Raw genomic sequence first — 20,435 nt, forward strand, 5'->3', positions numbered from 1 at the left:
ATAATTAATGCACCAGTAGAAGCCAACAACCGAATTTTCAGTCCCCATGTTAAGGATGCATACAGAGAAACGATCCCATATAAAGTGAGAGGTACTTTGCGCCTCCCTTTGATTATATTCAAGATGATGTAGCGGTTACCGCTGGATGCACACAATCGCCTTGCACCGGCCAGAACACGGCCAGACGTGCCTCTCCCGGGCATGCCCGGACTCACTGTTCCCGGGCACGCCCGAACCTCCCGGGCACGCCCGCTCTCGCCTTTCCAGGGCTCGCCCAGAGCGTCCGGGCATGCCCGCTATCGCCTTTCCAGGGCTTGCCCAGAGCGTCCGGGCATGCCCGCTATCGCCTTTCCAGGGCTCGCCCAGAGCGTCCGGGCATGCCCGCTATCGCCTTTCCAGGGCTCGCCCAGAGCGTCCGGGCATGCCCGCTATCGCCTTTCCAGGGCTCGCCCAGAGCGCCCGGGCACGCCCAGCCTCGACTTGCCAGGCCGCAGCCAAACACGCCCGGGCAGGTCCAGACTCGCCTTTCCAAGGCTCGCCCTTGACACCCGGGCATGCCCGGTATAGCTTTTGCCGGGCAAACTTCCCGACATAAATGTGTATATATATTGCTGCCCTATAAACGGGCTTGGGAGAATACCTGAGCTGTTTTGTTTCAATAAAGCAACTCGGACGAATTCCGTCTTTGGTCGCGTCAATTCTTTCGACTCGCGTTGGAGCGCAGTTCCTTCAATGATATAAAATACTTCAAAAAGTAAGAAGAAAAAAATTGTTCAACACAGGTGGGACTCTAACCCAAGCTCCCCAGCTTGGGAGTCTGATGCCTTATCCATAAGGCCATTAAGCCAGCACATTTGTTTTGGGTAATAACATTTTGAAGAGTTATAAATTATGTATATATATATATATTTATTTATTTATATATATATATATATATATAATTATATATTTATTTATATATTTATTTATATATATATATATATATATATATATATATATATATATATATACACTTAATTTTACAGCAAAAACGATAGCACTTAGGTGGAATTTGTTTCGAAAGCCATTAAATAGACCTATTGACCGATGTATATTCCAATTTTCAGCTAGTTATAATGTATAGTCCTTGAGATATGAGCGCTAGCACATTTTGGACGGACGGATGGACAGGCAGGCACCAACGTGATTTCGAGGGTTTTCTTAATAAAACTCAAGAATGCGGAAACGGATGTTGCTGAAATTTGGAACATATTACCTCAACGTACAAAGCATTTGCTTCTGAATTTTGCAGCCGATTTCGTCCAGTAGAAACCGAGAAACGTATTTTCAGTCCCCATGTTAAAGCTGCATCCAGAGAAACGATCCCTTGCATAAAGGGATGGGCGCTTCGTGCCTCCCTTTGATTATTTCACTTCGCTCTGCGCATGGACGGTCAAACCAAATTCAGAGAGTCAAGTTACATGTTGGTGTTGGTGTTGGGCTAGCGGCTAGGTTTGGTGGGCAGGTCCCAGCCCAGCGGCCAATATACCCTGGTGTTGGGCTAGCGGCTAGGGTGCCGGCTTAGGATACCTAGGATCCTGGGTTCGAATCCCGGTCGATCGCTGAATTAACGCCAGGGGGGTCGACTCAGCCTGTTCATCCTTCCGAGGTGGGCAAATTGAGTACCAGTTCACTGGTAATTCCCTGTTTGTCGTTAAAGGTGGCAAAAATGGTTGGCGTCAGGAAGGGCATCCAGCCGTAAAACATTGCTTCAAAAAGGGGACCAAAAAAAAACAAAAAAACAACAACAACCACGGTTCCCGAAAAAGGCCAACCCCCGCCTTGTGGGGAAAAATGGCCTCTAAAGGTGGTTATTTTTTTTTATAAGTTACAGTAAAATGGCAAACTTGTCTTCCTATCCATGTTCTGCTCCATGTTCAAAATATAAAATTCGATTTAAATCAGTTGTTCCTCGATCAAACTGATCAGATGGACAGATGAACATGTATCAATTGCTTAACCCCACTTTTCGCTTCACATGGGCGGGGTAAATATCATCACGTGGGCCACATCAAAACATGTTACGGGCCGGATCTTCTGACCCTTGGGTCAGAGGTTTTCCATACCTAGGTTGGAGTAACACACGACAGGATACTGTGTGATTCCTAATTTTCTCTTAAATTCCCGGTCTTCTGACTCGCAACCCACAGGCATGTGCATGTGGGAGATCATGTCATACGGGGCGAGCCCATTCCATGATAGGCCTTATAATGATGTGCTGCAAGCTGTGGAATCTGGAGAGCGACCAATGCTGCCAAAAACCTGCCCACCAAAACTATTCGGCCTGATGTCTTCCTGCTGGAGCCTGTTCCCAGCCCAGCGGCCACCATTTCATCAGCTCAAGCATAATCTCAGGTTTGCTTCACCAATTATGCCACCAATGTATGAACTCCAAAGTGGTGTTACTATCTATGTAATCTTAGGGGGGAGGGTATGGTGAAGGAGCACAGTGATAAACTGGAGCGTATCAAACATCTGTCAAATTGTTGAACAAATACCCCCATTTGGCCTGAACTTTCTCACTTTCCTCCATACACACCGGCTTACTACAGCCTTACTTTTGTAATCTGTGTGTAGTGAGGGCAGGCAGTGCTGCGGGTATAGTGAGGGTAGACTGTGGTACAGGTGCAGCGAGGGAAGGCAGTGGTGTGTGTGTGTCTAGTGAGGGCAGGCATTACTGTGTGTGGTAGCGAGGGAAAGCAGTGTTACGGGTGTAGCGAGGGAAGGCATTGGTACCAGCTTCGTGAGTTCAAGCAGTGGGGGGATGGGGAGGCGAAGAAACTATAAAATACTGCACGTCGAATCTTCATTTGGCAGAAAGGATTGTAGACATATAATTGTGTGTTGTTTAGAATAAGCAGAAGTTAGGGATATTGAATGGAGGTGAAATGTCATTGTGTCTGGTTGTGGCAGGAAGATGCTCCTATGTGGTACAACAACAACAACAGGCATTTCAACGCCATTTTCCCTGCTACAGCGGGGGTTAGCCTTGCGGTCCCCATGACAATCTTCTCCATTTTGCCCTATTTTCTGCATCTCTCCTTGTTAACCCCCTTGCCCGCATTTCTTCTTCCACCATCTTCAGCCAAGTCTTTCTCGGTCTTCCCCGTCCTCTACTTCCTTCTGCATTCATTTCCATCACTCTTCGCAACCAGTCATTTTCATCCTTCCTCAACACATGACCAAACCATCTCAACCTGTTTCTCTTCACAGCATCCATCACAGGCTCTATTCCCATCATCTTTCGCAATTCATCATTTGTCTTCCTCTCTCTCAACGATACTCCGCACATCCACCGAACCATTCGCATTTCCACCCTTTCCAGCCTTCGTTGCTGCTCTATGTTCATTACCCATGTCTCGCTCCCATAAATCATAGCACTTCTCAAACATGCAGCATACACCTTTCCCTTCAGCTTCGTCGACCCTCCCCTCCTCGTCAGCATGCCGCTCAGTTCCTGAAACTTCTTCCATGCACATCTCATTCTAGCAACCATCACCGAGTCTGATCCACCTTCTCCATTCAGCATGTCTCCTCGGTAGCAAAATGTTTTCACACCTTCCAGCTTAACGCCGTCTCCAAGATCCAACTCAACATTTCCTCCATCTGCAGCTCCCTCTGTGCACACCTTACACTTGAATGTAGCTGCAACACTGGTTAATGACCCTCTCAGACCACTACCCACTCAGCCCACTCAGCGCACATTGTACATTGAATGGAGTTCACTCCGACACCCTTCCTGCACACAGCACAGGGCCACTTCCCAGTTCTTTCCACCTCACCACATGCTTTACCACTTGCCATCACCTTCGTCTTTCCGATATTCACCTTCAGACCTTTTGTCTCCATACATTCCTTCCACTTGTTGTGGTACACACATGTTTCCATACATTCATATGTGGTACACACATGAGTAAAGCAAATGGAAACGTTTCTGCAGAGGATTTTCAAAATAGGTACAGGATATTGGGTAACGACTGAAAGCAAAGGGTTGTAGATAATGTTTTCTCGCATTCTTCTGCTGGGTGAAATCTGCGTGAAAAATAATATTGCATCGGCCATTGATTTATTTATTTATATATATATATATATACTGTATATGTATTTACAAATATATGTGTATGTATGTATGTATGTATATATATACTGTATATGTATTTACAAATATATGTGTATGTATGTATGTATGTATATGTACAGTGGGGAGAACAAGTATTTGATACACTGCCGATGTTGCAGGTTTTCCCACTTACAAAGCACGTAAAGGTCTGTAATTTTTATCATAGGTACACTTCAACTGTGAAAGACGGAATCTAAAACAAAAATCCTGAAAATCACATTGTATGATTTTTAAGTAATTAATTTGCATTTTATTGCATGAAATAAGTATTTGATCACCTACCAACCAGTAAGAATTCCGGCTCTCACAGACCTGTTAGTTTTTTCTTTAAGAAGCCCTCCCATTCTCCACTCATTACCTGTATTAACTGCACCTGTTTGAACTCGTTATCTGCATAAAAGACGTCGCCAGACCGTCTCCGACCACAAAGACCGCAAAGACCGACCGCAAAGCCGTCTCCAGACCTGTCCACACTCAATCAGACTCCAACCTCTCCACAATGGGCAAGACCAGAGAGCTGTCTAAGGACATCAGGGACAAATTTGTAGACTTGCACAAGGCTGGGATGGGCTACAGGACAATAGGCAAGCAGCTTGGTGAGAAGGCAACAACTGTTGGCGCAATTATTAGAAAATGGAAGAAGTTCAGGATGACAGTCAATCTCCCTCGGTCTGGGGCTCCATGCAAGATCTCACCTCGTGGAGCCTCAATGATCATGAGAAAGGTGAGGGATCAGCCCAGCACTACACGGCAGGACCTGGTCAATGACCTGAAGAGAGCTGGGACCACAGTATCAAAGAAAACCATAAGTAACACACTACGCCGTCATGGATTAAAATCCTGCAGCGCACGCAAGGTCCCTCTGCTCAAGCCAGCGCATGTCCAGGCCCGTCTGAAGTTTGCCAATGACCATCTGGATGATCCAGAGGAGGAATGGGAGAAGGTCATGTGGTCTGATGAGACCAAAATAGAGCTTTTTGGTTTAAACTCCACTCGCCGTGTTTGGAGGAAGGAGAAGGATGAGTACAACCCCAAGAACACCATCCCAACCGTGAAGCATGGAGGTGGAAACGTCATTCTTTGGGGATGCATTTCTGCAAAGGGGACAGGACGACTGCACCGATTGAGGGGAGGATGGATGGGGCCATGTATCGCGAGATCTTGGCCAACAATCTCCTGCCCTCAATAAGAGCATTGAAGATGGGGCGTGGCTGGGTCTTCCAGCATGACAACGACCCGAAACACACAGCCAGGGCAACTAAGGAGTGGCTCCGTAAGAAGCATCTCAAGGTCCTGGAGTGGCCTAGCCAGTCTCCAGACCTGAACCCAATAGAAAATCTTTGGAGGGAGCTGAAAGTCTGTGTTGCGCAGCGACAGCCCCGAAACCTGAAGGATCTGGTGAAGATCTGTATGGAGGAGTGGGCCAAAATCCCTGCTGCAGTGTGTGCAAACCTGGTTAAGAACTACAGGAAACGTCTGATCTCTGTAATTGCAAACAATGGTTTCTGTACCAAATATTAAGTTCTGTTTTTCTGATGTATCAAATACTTATTTCATGCAATAAAATGCAAATTAATTACTTAAAAATCATACAATGTGATTTTCAGGATTTTTGTTTTAGATTCCGTCTTTCACAGTTGAAGTGTACCTATGATAAAAATTACAGACCTTTACGTGCTTTGTAAGTGGGAAAACCTGCAACATCGGCAGTGTATCAAATACTTGTTCTCCCCACTGTATGTGTATATATATATATATATACAGTATATATATATATATATATATATATATATATATATATATATATATATATATATATATATATATATATATATATATATATATATATATATATATATATATATATATATATATATATATATATATATATATACATACACATACACACACGCATGTATATACATATTATAAGATCATTGATTATTGGGGATTACAACTTGCCAGATTATACGATGGGTCCAAGAACCGGGGAAAGGGTACAGCCGATGAGTAATTTCTGGATCTAGGTGTGGATGTCATTCTGTTTAATCTCCATAGGTGAATAACAATAAGTACACCTTCATCGATCTCCGTAACACCGGTATTTCTCACTGTTCTGATCGAAGTATGTGTGAATATATTATTTGCTAGTGAGCTGTACAAGGAGGAACGCAAGCAGCAACAAGAGACGGTGGATCAGCAGAAGAGAATAATCTCAGTTTTGCCTCGCCTGTCGGCCTGGGATTCCTTAAGCCTTACTAATGAGGTATTTAACAGTACCGGCTTACTACTATTGCATCTATTATACTCCCAGTATGTTTTTCCACCTTTTTCTTTCCTTTATCACTCTGATTATTGTCCTTCAACGCCCCTCTTACTCTGCTGGCTCATTGGTGACCTTCTGGGAGGGGGTAATCCACCTGCCCCTCATGATCTGGTCAACATGGAATGCCAGCTGACCGCACTCTGAGACTTTAGGTTCGGGCAGCTGGGTTGGGCTCTACCACCTATCAAATAGGCAGTGTACCGTTTCTGAAAACGAAAGAACAGCAATTAAAATCAGAAATCATCCTCCGAGTATCAATTAATATATGCATGCAAAAACTGTTTTCTCTATGCGCTGGTCTCAGAGTCAAAAAGTTAAAAAGAAGTCAGTTTTGAATTGTAGCAGGTACAGTTTGCTTTCCTTGGTCACCTGCAATATGTGAAGGCAGTAGGAGTTCGGAAAGATTAAATTGATGTAATGGGAATAGCGCCCCCTTGCTGCTCCACCTCGTGGAAATACAGCAACTCGTACATGACATGAAACGTTCAGTAACACTTGCTTCTCCATATGTGGTTGGAGCAGCTTCTCCATATGTGGTTGGAGCAGCTTCTCCATATGTGGTTGGAGCAACTTCTCCGTATGTGGTTGGAGCAGCTTCTCCATATGTGGTTGGAGCAGCTTCTCCATATGTGGTTGGAGCAGCTTCTCCATATGTGGTTGGAGCAGCTTCTCCATATGTGGTTGGAGCAACTTCTCCGTATGTGGTTGGAGCAGCTTCTCCGTATGTGGTTGGAGCAGCTTCTCCGTATGTGGTTGGAGCAGCTTCTCCGTATGTGGTTGGAGCAGCTTCTCCATATGTGGTTGGAGCAGCTTCTCCATATGTGGTTGGAGCAGCTTCTCCATATGTGGTTGGAGCAGCTTCTCCGTATGTGGTTGGAGCAGCCTCTCTGTATGTGGTTGGAGCAGCCTCTCCGTATGTGGTTGGAGCAGCCTCTCCGTTTGTGGTTCGAGGACCTTCTCCGTTTGTGGTTGGAGCAGCTTCTCCATATGTGGTTGGAGTAGCTTATTTATATGTGGTTGGAGCAGCTTACCCATATGTGGTTGGAGCAGCTTACCCATATGTGGTTGGAGCAGCTTATCCATATGTGGTTGCACCAGCTTCTCCATACGTGGTTGGAGCAGCTTCTCCGGATGTGGTTGGAGGACCTTCTCCATATGTGGTTGGAGCAGCTTCTTCGTATGTGCTTGGAACAGCTTATCCATATGTGGTTGGAGCAGCTTCTCCATATGTGGTTGGAGCAGCTTACCCATATGTGGTTGGAGAGGCTTATTCGTATGTGGTTGGAGCAACTCTCCATATGTGGTTGTAGCAGCTTCTCCATATATAGTTGGAGCACCTTATCCATATGTGGTTGGAGGAGCTTCTCCGTTTGTGGTTGGAGCACTTTCTCCGTTTGTGGTTGGAGCACTATGGAGCAGCCTCGCCCTATATTCTACGACTTATTACTCCCTAGTCAGATATCTCCCTAGTCAGAAGTCAGATATTACTCCCTTATGGCCCCCAAGCCCTGTCCCTCCCACACTTCTCCCTGCTCTCAAATGTTGTGGTTGTGTGCTTCCCCTTCTCTCCCCATCTTGTCTTCCGCTCCCTCTTTTTGTATATTTTGTTTGTCTAGTTGATTTGTTTGTGAAATAAATGTTAGCTCTTTCACGAGCCTCGATTCAGTATACAAAAAAGAAAAAAATATAAAAAAAATCCTTCTATTCACCATCATTTTTTGCTTCCTATCACTAAGCCAATTTCCAATTCAGTTGGCTATTCTACCAGCCACTCTACAAGTCCTCACCTGAGCCCATAGCTTCCTGTATGGTATCTTATCAAATGCTTTCTGAAAGTCAAGGTACACCAACCACATCCACTACCATTCCTTCATCCACACAGTCAGAACCCGTTTCAAAGAACTCCAATGCATTTGTTAAACATGATCTCCATCATACCAAAATGTACAATTTGGTGTTTATCTGTGTCTTTCTGTCTGTCTGATCGTGATACATTCGAGTCGTTCCTTATCCAATCTCAACCAAACTTGACAGGAGGACTAAGGGTCACATGGTAGAGATTGCAGCGACTTCATTTGCCCTCCATCCATCAGGGGAATTTCTTTGCCATACTTGTCCCCTCTGGGTGCGATATTTTCTACGTTTATGTCAGAAAAACTGACGAAATTCCCTGAAACTCAAACTTGTTCTGTAACTTATCATAATAATATGTTAAAATATCCATGTGCCAAGTTTCAGTTGAATATGTTAAACGGTATGAGGAAAAGGTCTGGAAAACCTCAGGTGGGATGGACAGATGGATAGACAGACAGATGGAGGGCAAATCTATAGTCCACTCCAATGAAACCGGTAGGGGACTAATGACATGACTCCCCCTGCTGTTCCCATAGTGGGCGGGTGCACTAGTTTAGTAAATCCGTACTTTTGCTCCAAAGAATTGCCGACTTCCTCTGTGTACATAAATACAGCATCACAGGTGATGGCATCCTCTCAGCCACATTTATGTCAAACTGCATCTGCCTACATTATGACCAATGTACAAGAGTATCTTGACTTTCCTGTACAAGAACCGCCTTTGGAGGCCATTTTTTTCCGCAGAGCTTTCATGTGTCTTTCACTGAGGAGAGGCTTCCGTCTGGCCACTCTGCCATAAAGCCCAGATCGGTGGAGTGTTGCAGTGATGGTTGTCCTTCTGGAAGTTTCTCCCATCTCCACACAGGATCTCTGGAGCTCAGCCAGTGACCATCGGGTTCTTGGTCACCTCTATTACCAAGGCCCTTCTCCCCCGATTGCTCAGTTTGGCCGGGCGGCCAGCTCTAGGAAGAGTCCTGGTTGTTCCAAACTTCTTCCATTTAAGAATTATGGAGGACACTGTGCTCTTCGGAACCTTCAATGCAACAGAAATTTTTTTGTAGGCTTCCCCAGATCTGTGCCTCGACACAATCCTGTCTCTGAGCTCTGCAGGCAGTTCCTTCGACCTCATGGCTTGGTTTTTGCTCTGATATGCATTGTCAGCTGTGAGACCTTATATAGACAGGTGTGTGCCTTTCCAAATCATGTCAAATCAATTGAATTTACCACAGGTGGACTCCAATCAAGGTGTAGAAACATCTCAGAGATGATCAAGAGAAATGGGAGGCACCTGAGCTAAATTTCAAGTGTCGTAGCAAAGGGTCTGAATACTTATGTCAATGTGATATTTCAGTTTTTTCTTTTTAATAAATTTGCAAAACTTTCTAAAATCCTGTTTTCTCTTTGTCATTATGGGGTATTGAGTGTAGATTGATGAGGGAAAAAATGAATTTAAACGATTTCAGCATAAGGCTGCAACATAACAAAATGTGAAAAAGTGAAGGGGTCTGAATACTTTTTGAATGCACTGTATACATAGATATTATGGTTATAGATAGATATAGATAGATATAGATAGATATAGGCATAGATCAATATGGATCGCTAACGATATATATATATATATATATATATTTAGATATAGATATATAGATATAGACAGGTAGATATAGATATATATAGATATATGCATGGATAAACAATCCCAGTTTTTAATCAGAGTTAAACCATCCCAACTGAATTATATAAGATGAAAACAATGAGGTCGTGCTGCAGTATTGAGTAAAAACCACCTTTAGAGGCCATTTTTCCCCGCAAAGCGGGGGTTGGCCTTTTTCGGGGACCGTGGTTGTTGTTGTTTTTGGTCCCCTTTTTGAAGCAATGTTTTACGGCCGGATGCCCTTCCTGCCGCCAACCCTTTTTGTCGCCTTTTTACGACAAGCAGGGATTTACCAGTGAACTGGTACTCAATTAGCCGACCTCGGAAGGATGACAGGCTGAGTCAACCCCCCTGGCGTTAATTCAGCGATCACCGGGATTCAAACCTAGGATCCTAAGCTGGCACCCTAGCCGCTAGCCCAACACCAGGGTTAAAGTGCAACACCAGTGCAACACCAGTGCTGCAGTATTGAGTAAAAGCAAGAATTAAGCAATTTTTGTGCCCGCCTGTGAGCTGCATGTGTACCTCACAGATGTGTGAAACTCCGGATGCCCTGGTTTATGGAGAGATGGACCTCGGAATGGCAACAGCCTATTCAAACCTTCCGAGTCCAGGTAAGCAAACAGAACACCGACAATGATGTGAACTGCTCTTTGGAAACTGGAATCCCACGAAATGGCACAAAATTTCTCACTTACTTCTAACTTACTCTCAAAATTCTCACATTTCTCAAAATTTCTCACATTTCTCAAAATTTCTCACAATCTCTTCTCAGCTCAGTGTATGTATGATGTAAGTCGAGCAGAGCCCTTTTATCTTGGCTGATCATGGGTCATTATTCACAATTATGTAATTCTTTCTTCCACAAGATAAGGTTTCTGCAGCCACGCTCAAAATAAAAAACCTCCTGCAGCTGCCACCACCAAACCAAGGACGTTCGTCCTCCACAAGGTAATATAGGAACCACCCTCAATCAAATCCAGATCACCTTATTCCTGACTTTGTCTTGTTCTTTATCTCCAGGACCCGCCAATGTTGCTCCCCACAAGCCCCCAAGGCCGTTGGCACGTACCACATCGACGAATTTGGATATGGTGAATCATGAGAAAGAGACAAACCAGGTAACGTTGAACGCCGTCTGTCCTCCACATATCAACTTTCTCAGAGCTTCCAAACTGTCAGACATTTTGTTTTTCCTCCACAATCTTCCATGATTGTCACTGCACATTGTTCATGATGTTTTAACAGAAGCATCAGCGCAAATCCCCTGTTTTTTATTTATTTTGCCGATTAAAGGCTCGTCGCACTGCTTTTAATACCATAGAGAAAAGCATTCCAATGGAAAACTTGAACCAACACAAGATGAAGGAAATGATAGGATTCATAAGAAGTTTGCCTGGAAAGGTTGTGGCAGCAGAGGCGATTAAAAAAAAATGTTGTATACAAAGTCGAGGCTCATGGAGGAGATAAAACATGGAAGGGATCTGGATGTAGCAGAACAAAAGGAACAATGGAAAGAGAGGGGGATGCACACACAAAATGGAGGGAGACTTGGACAAATAAGGAATTTGGCGGCAGAATGAGAGCGAGGGGAGAACAAGATGGATACAGAAGGAAACTGTCAGGAAGGAAAAACTGGAAATTTGGAAAGAGGTGGGCTTTGAGAGGGTTAATGGAGGGTAGAAAGGATCATAATTTTGGATGTGGTGAGGGCGCTCTGAGACGGTTGTCTTGTCTTGAGACAGTGTCTTGAGACTTGAGACAGACAGGCTTGAGACTTGTCTTGAGACAGACAGCGGTAAACAGTTGTCTTGAAGACCTGGAGGAAAGAGATTGAAGAGAATGTGGAAGTTGGTTTGACATGTGGGGAAAAAGAGGAACAAATGAGTGGAGGTGAGCAGTGATTATGGATTTGGGGAGTTTCACCAGACGGCGTGTTGATTGTGGACCACCTGCACCCTGTAGAAACCAAGGAGGGGGACAGACACGGAAATAACAGAGCTTGCAAGACCAGAAAGGTGTGGTCGAGCCCATAGACTCAACATCATCGCGGAAGGTAAGTTGTTTCAGAGCAACTGCCTCACCACAGGATTTAGTGTACAATGGGCAGGAAGAAGGGTAGGATAACTGAAGATGAGATGGGATGAATCTGTACATGAGAGAGAGCGGGCTTCTGTGCAAGAATTCCCAGGTTGAGTTAATATCAGGGGCGGTAAATCGGAGACCAGTCCTGAAGAGAGATGGCTGTTTGCAGTCCCTGCCAATCTGTCCGCGTGAACTGACAGACTCCCCAGTGCTGAGGCAGCTCTCTGACAACAGCAAGAGAGATGTTAACTCTCACAAGCACATGCTCAGATGTACTAATTGGAGCAGAACAATAATGGGACACATTTGTGGTGAAGTTTGTCATCTACCTCACACATCTACCTCAAGTCCAGAAGAGAAGATTTCCCATTGGGAAAAATCCGGGATGGACAGTTTACAAATTGAGTCAGTCCCATGGAGTCACAGAAGGCTTTAGGTGAAGTTGGTGAGAGAGGTACAAACACACAGCCAATTGGAATGCTGACAATTTCAATCACTACATATGAGGAAGAGGGTTGCGATGAGTGATTCAAAGTTAGTTGGTCCATGTTGTCTAAGAGACAGATGTAGATGTAGTCGTTACCTTTTCGATGGCGATACAACATACAGACAATCAAGAGGTGAGACAGAGGGGAGGTCACAGCCAGAGCTACTCCTGGGGTTTGGGAGGTGTAGGAACTGTGCAATGGCAGTGAGAAATTGACTTATTGGTGTGAAGTGCATCTCCGCCACCAGCGTGGTGTTCGGCCTATCAAATCGGACACATAGCCGTGGATAGACGCGAAGAAGTCAGGGACGTCCTGTGGGAGGAAGGATTCTCTTAAACAGATGATGTCCAGTTTAACTGCAAAATGAAGTCGCCGGAGGCATTATGCTTTTGGGTTGTCCGTCCGGCTCGTCCGTGCATCCGTGATAGATTTTCGTTACCATGATAACTTAAGAACGGCTGAAGGGATCTAAGTTAAAGTTGGTACAAGTATGTATAATTAATAAATTATGCAAAGATTAACTGATTAGAATTTGGGGTCAAGTGGTCAAAGGTCAGAGGTTCCGTTACATAAAATATGTAACCAAGGTAACTTGTGAGCCAGTGATGGGATTTTCACCAACATTGGTGGAAGTATATGTTATGATGCAAAGATGAATTGATTATATTTCACCTTCAAGAGGTCAAAGGTCAAAAGTCATAGTCTGTAATAGGTTTTCGTTTATTGCGATAACTTAAGAGCAGCTGAAGGAAACCAGGTCAAAATTGGTACAAGTATCTATGATGATGCAAAGGTTTCGATTTCAGATTTCAGAGTCAGAGGTCAAAGGTCAGAGGTCATGTCAGGTAAAAATGTGACATTTGAGAACAACTAAAAACCACCTTTAGAGGATTTGGTCACATTTGAGGTCTTTGGTCCTGGCTTGATTTTGAGAATTTGAGGATTTGGTCAATCACATTTGAGAACAACTGAAGGGATTTAAATCAAACTTGGTACAAGTATGTATAGTGATGTAACAATATGGGTGGAGGCATATCGGTCGATGAAGTGATGTCGAAGATTGCCGGTTTCGTTCATCATGGAACAATACTCTTACAATCCCATTGCTGTGACTTTTCTTTTCCATCTCTGCAGTCCTTTTACTCAGAGTCCACGCTGGAGCAAGACCGAATAGGGGATGGTGTATTTCAAGCGACTATTATGGTTGTAATGAAGGTCCGGGAAATTAGCCAAGAGGGTTTGGATTGTTCCAGGCAACATCTGCAGAAAATGGTGAAGGTGAGAGATGTACTACAGGTACATGTCCATTGTCTACTCTTGCCATTGCAATTCACATTAAAGTACACTGATGTCCACTATAGTGAAAGAGAAACATATTGAAAAGAAGCCCTCCTTATTCCTAACCTCCACTTCCCCATCTATTAACATTATTGCTCGTGTGCAGGAGCTTGGCATGGCGGTTCGAGAACTCTTGTCTGCTGTTGATAACGAATTGGTCACCTTGCCGAACGACATTCGCCGAAAGGTATATTTGCCTCTCAGCCTCCTCAAGTCACTTTCAGGAATACTGTTTCCTGGGATTTATACATACGTCGATGTTTCCTTGTTGATGTTGTCGTTTTGTATACAAAATCAGGATGCAACAGAACAAAAGGAACATTAGCAAAAGGGGGAAACACCAACAGCAGGGTTGAAGGATAAAGAGGGAAACTTGGACAAATAATGGAAGTAGAGAGGAAAGAGGTGTCTGTGAGGATGCATGGGGTGGACAAGATGGATATGGAAGCAGTCTCTTACGAAGGAAAAAAACTGGAAAATTGGAAGGAGGTAAGCTTGGGGGTGGAGGGTGTACATGGGTAGAAAAAGATCATGGTTTTGGATAGGGGATGATCTGAGATGGTGAACAGCTGTCTTGAAGACCGAGAGGAAATGATGAGATTAAAGAGAAGGTAGAAGTTGATTCCACAGGTGGGAAAAAGAGGAACTGATGAGTGGAGATGAGCAGTGATTCTGGATTTTGGAAGTTTCACCAGAAAGAGGTTGATGGTGGACCGCGTGCGACCTGCAGAAACCTGGAGGGAACAAACACAGAATGAGCAGAGAGTGCAAGACCAGAGAGGAGGCGGTAGAAGACAGAGACCACCGATCTGTCTGAGATGGATAAGCGATAGTCCCATGGACACAGCTTTAACACGGGAGATTCCATTTCTCTTGAAGGCCTTGGTTTCCACGGCATCAGGCTGAGCAAGGTGTGAGGCAAGATAGCCAACGCAGAGGGGAGACCATTACTCTATCAAGCTGCGGATGAAGGTCTTCTAGGTGGACAGGAGTTAAGGTGTGCCAAGGAAAGATTTTATATGACACAGGATGCCATGTCAGCAGCTAGCTTTCGAGGCCAATTTTAAAACATTGCCCAAGAAAGATTGAGGCTGATAGTGAGACCCAGGAATTTGAATGACTGAACTTCCTAAGGAGGATTGTTAATGAGATGGGAAGATTTGCCAGATGGTCCTTTAGGAGAGATAGTGAGACTTGTCAGGATTGAAAGGCACATTCCAAGTGTTTGACCAGTTTGTGATTTCTTTTCAAAGTCTGAGGAGAGGGAATAGGCTGCAGTCTGCCTATCTGAAGGATGATGGATGTCATGGCAGAAGGTAAGAGAGGTAAAGGGGATTTTCCAGAGAGTCAGAGAGATCAATAATGATGATCAGGAATAGGACTGGGCCCAGAACACTGCCTTGGGGCACTCCAGCCTTGACAGGTAGAGGAGATGAAAGAATTCCATTGAGAGCCACACATTGGCTACGAGAGTAGAGGTTGTTAGTAAACCATGTGTGGAGTTGGCCTTGGATTCCATAGGTCGACAGTTTGGAGAGCAGGATAGGATGCCAGATTGCATCGAAAGCACGAGATATGTCAAGAGAGACGGCCCTGATTTCATGTTTGACATCGAGGGCTTCCATCCATTGTTGGGTGAGTAGAAGCAGCATGTCCAAGGCAGAGTGGCCTGGTCTGAATCCAAATTGGTGATCCCAGATGAAACAGTAGGAGAAGAGGAAGAATTTCATATCTGCGATGTTGAATTGCATGATGTTGCTGATTGTAAATAAACTACTAGGTCTGTCGTTAATGGGATTGGTTTTTGCACCTTTTTATGTAGTACAGTGATGTTGGTGGATTTCCAAGCAGTTGGAAGATTACCTAGGGTAAATGACAGGGTGAAAAGAGCAAAGAGAGGCTGTGCAAGAGCAGCAGAGGAGGTCTTCAGCTGTCTGTGTAACGTCGAGCAAATGAGGAGGCCCTCACCCATCAACCAATAGCTGCAGAGGTTCCCTGAACCTGGGAAGTTTGTTTCACTTTAGCTTGGGGTGCTCTACATGAAGAATTAAGAGCTTCACAATCAATGAAGAACATCGACTAATTAACCGCTGCTCACTTCTATGAACCTTCTGAAGAGGGGAATTGCTCTGTGCCGATTATGGGCAATGCTCAGGAAACTGAAGCCCTTCACAGGTGAGTCCCACATGACATATGCTTGAGCACGAGATGAACCCATGGTGATTTATCGACGATGCCCCAGTGGCATTGAGGTGCATCACCCATGATGCACATGGACTAGCCGGACCTCGTGGTTTGGCCGGCTTGAGAAAGCTTATTTTATGTTCAAAGTTCAAATACCGAGTCACTGTACCAAAAACATACACTGGCTATGAAGATTACAAAGTGGTACCTGTGTTTTCAGCATAATTTGAAGATGTTCAATAACTACTTATAATTGTGACTCATTCTGTTGTAAAAAAAAAAAAAAAAAAAAACTCACCAGAAAATACTAGAATGCGGTGGATCAGCTGAACCAGACTCTTAAGTGTCTACTCTCTTTCGTTGATGCCATATTCGTCCTCCTCCCTCAGGTGGAGATGATTCAGAAGCTGGTGACATCTGCATTTCGGGAGCTAGTGACTTGCCTCCATTCTTCACAGCAATTTGATGGCACGACAATCGAGAAAAATTCACGACGCAACGTACTGAAGAACTCCAACGTGTTGGCTCTGAACTCGAAGAATCTCCTGGATGAGATGGATGCAGCACGGACACATGGCCACAGTGGAAATGTGGGACAGGCTAAGAGGGACGGATGAGTTTTGAGATGCGATGGGACTAATATGGGGACGTGTGAATCTAGGACTTCATGGGGTGAGGCTGATATCTTTGAGTGATAGAATTCGCACCCACACTTGGACGAGAGGACATTATGGTTCTGAGGTTCTCACTCGTACATGGACACGCTCGGTTTCATTGATTTCGGATACATTTTTCATATAATCAGGTACTTACCTCTGGACTTTCTGTACATTTATCACCATCTCTCATCATACTCCATCTCTACCCAATCTTTTCTACCCCAAATTAGCTCCATCTGATGCGGCCCTCTGACTTCACCCCTTCTCCCTTTTTATTTCTTGTTTGTTCATTTGCTTCCTTGTTGCATTCATGTGTTGTCCTTAATTGACTTCTATCTCCTCACTCTTCGATGAGTCTCAATTTTGTAGAAAGAAAACCACATCTTTGAAGCTGCATTTATGGTACTTTACCACATATACCACAGGAAAGGTTCTCTTGGTTTGAATTTGGTAAAATATTCTTGTAAAATTTGCAGTACACCTTTTTCTTCTTTTTGTACACAATATCAAGGTTTGTGCAGGAGCCAGATAGAACCTTCATAAATGAACATGATTTTGGAGAAAATTATTGGAATAAAAAGATATTTCCACTGTACTTAAAAATGTATTAAAATGCTTCACTTTCCTTATTTCTCCATCAGAAGTACCCCAGGTGTCGTTATTCACCTGGATCTATTTTTCTTCTTCCTCCTTTTCTTCTCCAAGGTGTCCCCCTCTGCAGCATCTCTCCACTTCATGTCCCACCTTTCGGCATCCATCGTCACCCCACCCTGTCCAAGCTTCCCCTCACCCCACCCTCTCCAATCTTCCCCCTCACCCCACCATCTCCGAGCTTCCCCCTCACCCCACCCTCTCCAAGCTTGCCCCTCTCCTACCCTCTCCAAGCGTCCCCTCACCCCACCATCTCCGAGCTTCCCTCTCACCCACCCTCTCCAATCTTCCCCCTCACCCCACCATCTCCGAGCTTCCCCCTCACCCCACCCTCTCCAAGCTTGCCCCTCTCCTACCCTCTCCAAGCTTCCCCTCACCCCACCATCTCTGAGCTTCCCCCTCACCCCACCCTCTCCAAGCTTCCTTCTCACCTCACCATCTCCAAGCTTCCCCCTCACCTCACCATCTCCAAGCTTCCCCCTCTCCTACCCTCTCCAAGCTTCCCTCTCACCCCACCATCTTCTCTCTCTGTGTCTGTTAACCACCAGATCTGTGCCACACTTATTGATTGTCCCATATACCCTGAATCCTGTATTTCATTGTAAACAAGCATTCTGAGTATTGTGCTGCAATACATGTCCCCTACCAAATTTCAAAGTGCCATAACTTTGTCAAAAATGATCGAATATGCAAATTTATGCACGGTTGATGCTGGTTTTCAAACTTGATCTGAGGTATGCTGAGACACGTGTGTCACGCCTCGCCTCGTTGAGCCCACAAGGTCGCTCCGTGGAGCGGCCTGCACATATTGCACTGTGTGAATTATATAATTACCAACTCACGGTCTGAGGTACTAGTGATTCAAGTGATATCCATTTTTAAAAAATATTTTCGTTTAATTAACGATATCTGCCAAACCACGTACCCTATCGCAAATTCCAAAAGGACATTTTAGTAGATTGACATGCTGAACAGATCTGTGAAGTTTCCCCTCGATTGGATCAAAAATGAGGAAGGAGCTCGGTTTTAAAGGTTCATGCTTAAAAAAGTCATAACTCTGAAACCATGTGATGCATGACGTCATGCTCAATGACTTTTTTGTTCGTCGTGGGTATGCGATTCTGCCTGCAAAGTTTGGCCTCGATCTGTTCAGCCGTTGCAGAGAAAAAGGGTTTTTCGTGTTTTCAAGAAAAACAATATGGCGGCCGAACCACGTGACCTGTGACGTCATAATTACCATTAAAATATTCCACAGATCGTGTACCCGCTACGGTGAAAATTTGATCTCAATCGGTCCAATTATTGCAGAGAAATTCCTTTTTAAAGGAAATTAAAACTTAAAATGGCACTGAGTTAATGATCATCAGAATTATCAGAATTCCCAAAGTTCAAAGTGCCATAACTTTGTCAGAAATGATCGAAACGTCGTGAAGTTCGAACTTGATCTGTAACTTATCATGAGGAAACCATGTACCAAGTTTGAAATCATTATCTTTAAGCGTTTAGAAAAAAAGTCCGGAAAACTGTTCTTTGCGTGACAGACTGACAGACTGACGGATGGAGGGACGGCGTGCAAACCTATAGTCCCCTCCGGTGTACACCGGTAGGGGACTAATAAAAAATAAAACACATTTTGACTATAAGAAGCATTTTCCTGCCTCATGTCTGCTTGGTGTCGCACCGGCAAGTTCGGCCTCATTTGGGTGATCCTTGGGGAATATGCAGCTTTATAAATGTCGTAATCTGCCCTAGAATGCTCGGTGCACATGCGCAGAAACCCCTAGCACCTGGGTTCATCAGGGCAGCCGAAATACCAGTCGTGCCACATAAGGATTGTTACCAAAAATCAAGGCTCACAAAGCTTCGAAAAGAAGCTGAAAATACACTACTGTACTTGGAAACGAACCATTGCAAAAGGGGTGTGCCTCTGCACAACTAAAGTTGGAGAACTTTATGAACTCGCCCAAAAAGGTGATAGCTTGCAGATCCCCATGCTGCAAACTCCCGAGGAGGGAAACCATTGCAAGTTCCGATGGCCTTCGGCCGGAAGTTTCATAAACGGGCTGTCCTACCAAAACGTTCGACCATCATCGCTGCTCATCAGTGGACTTTGAACCTCGCAGGATTAACTCACGTGAACACTGCAGACTTGGTGATTTATTTAATGGACATCAGCTATTGGAAAGAAGAAGACTTCATTACCAACATTCAGGCAGATTTTCCAGAGGGAGGCACCAATTTGGTTTGGTTGCTTCTTAACACCGATGGGAAGGTCATATCTGGGGTTTGTCAATGCACAGGGTAAGCTTAGAATGATCATATGAACTAGGAATCATATGTGGGATGATGGGAGTGGGAGCTGTATCAGCTGTAAGGGCTGTTATAAATATATATATTTTTGTTTTGTTCCGGGACCACAAGAGAAACTAGAAGGGTACTCGGTGGAGCACATACTTCCGTGAGACTGAACAGTTTACGGTTTGGATCCACTGAAAGGCCGGATCTGGATCCGGACCTGAACCAAAATCTAATCGGCTTGTTCTTTCCACCTAACCAACTCGTCCACCTCGTTTTTTCATAACTCATCCACAACTTTTTGACATATCATGTTATATATCGCTTTTTGTGCCCAACTCAATGATGAAGAATGATCAAATGAAAGAAATTCTCGGATTCGGATCTTCACCAAAATCGAACCAATTTTACTGTCACACACAAACTGTACACAAGGTTTTTTCCCGATTATGTTCATAACTTTTTAAGATATCGTGCGATATATTGTTTTTGGCCTTATCGCTCAATGGTTAAGAATCACTTAAAATTTTCTCATAACCGGAACTTCACCAACATCAAATTAATTCGTCCTTGTCACATACCTAAACTGTCCACTATATTTCGGCCGAATCCATCCATAACCTTCTGAGATATCCTGCTCAGACAGCCAGGGGTGAAAACATAACCTCCGTCCACCTTAGGTGGTGGAAGTAATTATACCGGATTTTTGCATCGATTGGTAAAAGCAGAAGTGTCCGTG

The 20,435-nt window shown here is 44.4% G+C and overlaps 1 protein-coding gene across 3 annotated transcripts in view; it reads left to right on the forward strand.

Annotated features, from left to right (window-relative positions):
- LOC137436762 (focal adhesion kinase 1) overlaps positions 1-17,379 on the forward strand; it is a 112,465-nt gene extending 95,086 nt beyond the window's left edge. For all 3 annotated transcript variants that reach the window (XM_078786760.1, XM_078786758.1, XM_078786759.1), the window contains 7 exons: positions 2,190-2,394; positions 6,311-6,425; positions 10,529-10,610; positions 11,020-11,117; positions 13,704-13,847; positions 14,014-14,094; positions 16,481-17,379. In XM_078786760.1, coding sequence (XP_078642886.1) covers positions 2,190-2,394; positions 6,311-6,425; positions 10,529-10,610; positions 11,020-11,117; positions 13,704-13,847; positions 14,014-14,094; positions 16,481-16,708 — 953 coding nt within the window. In that variant the 3' untranslated portion in view covers positions 16,709-17,379. The remainder of the gene's footprint in view (positions 1-2,189; positions 2,395-6,310; positions 6,426-10,528; positions 10,611-11,019; positions 11,118-13,703; positions 13,848-14,013; positions 14,095-16,480) is intronic.
- Positions 17,380-20,435: the final 3,056 nt, after the last annotated feature.

The sequence above is a fragment of the Myxine glutinosa genome, chromosome 11 (assembly GCF_964187855.1).
Source record: "Myxine glutinosa chromosome 11, kmMyxGlut1.1, whole genome shotgun sequence".
In the NCBI taxonomy this organism is placed as follows: Eukaryota; Metazoa; Chordata; class Myxini; order Myxiniformes; family Myxinidae; genus Myxine; species Myxine glutinosa.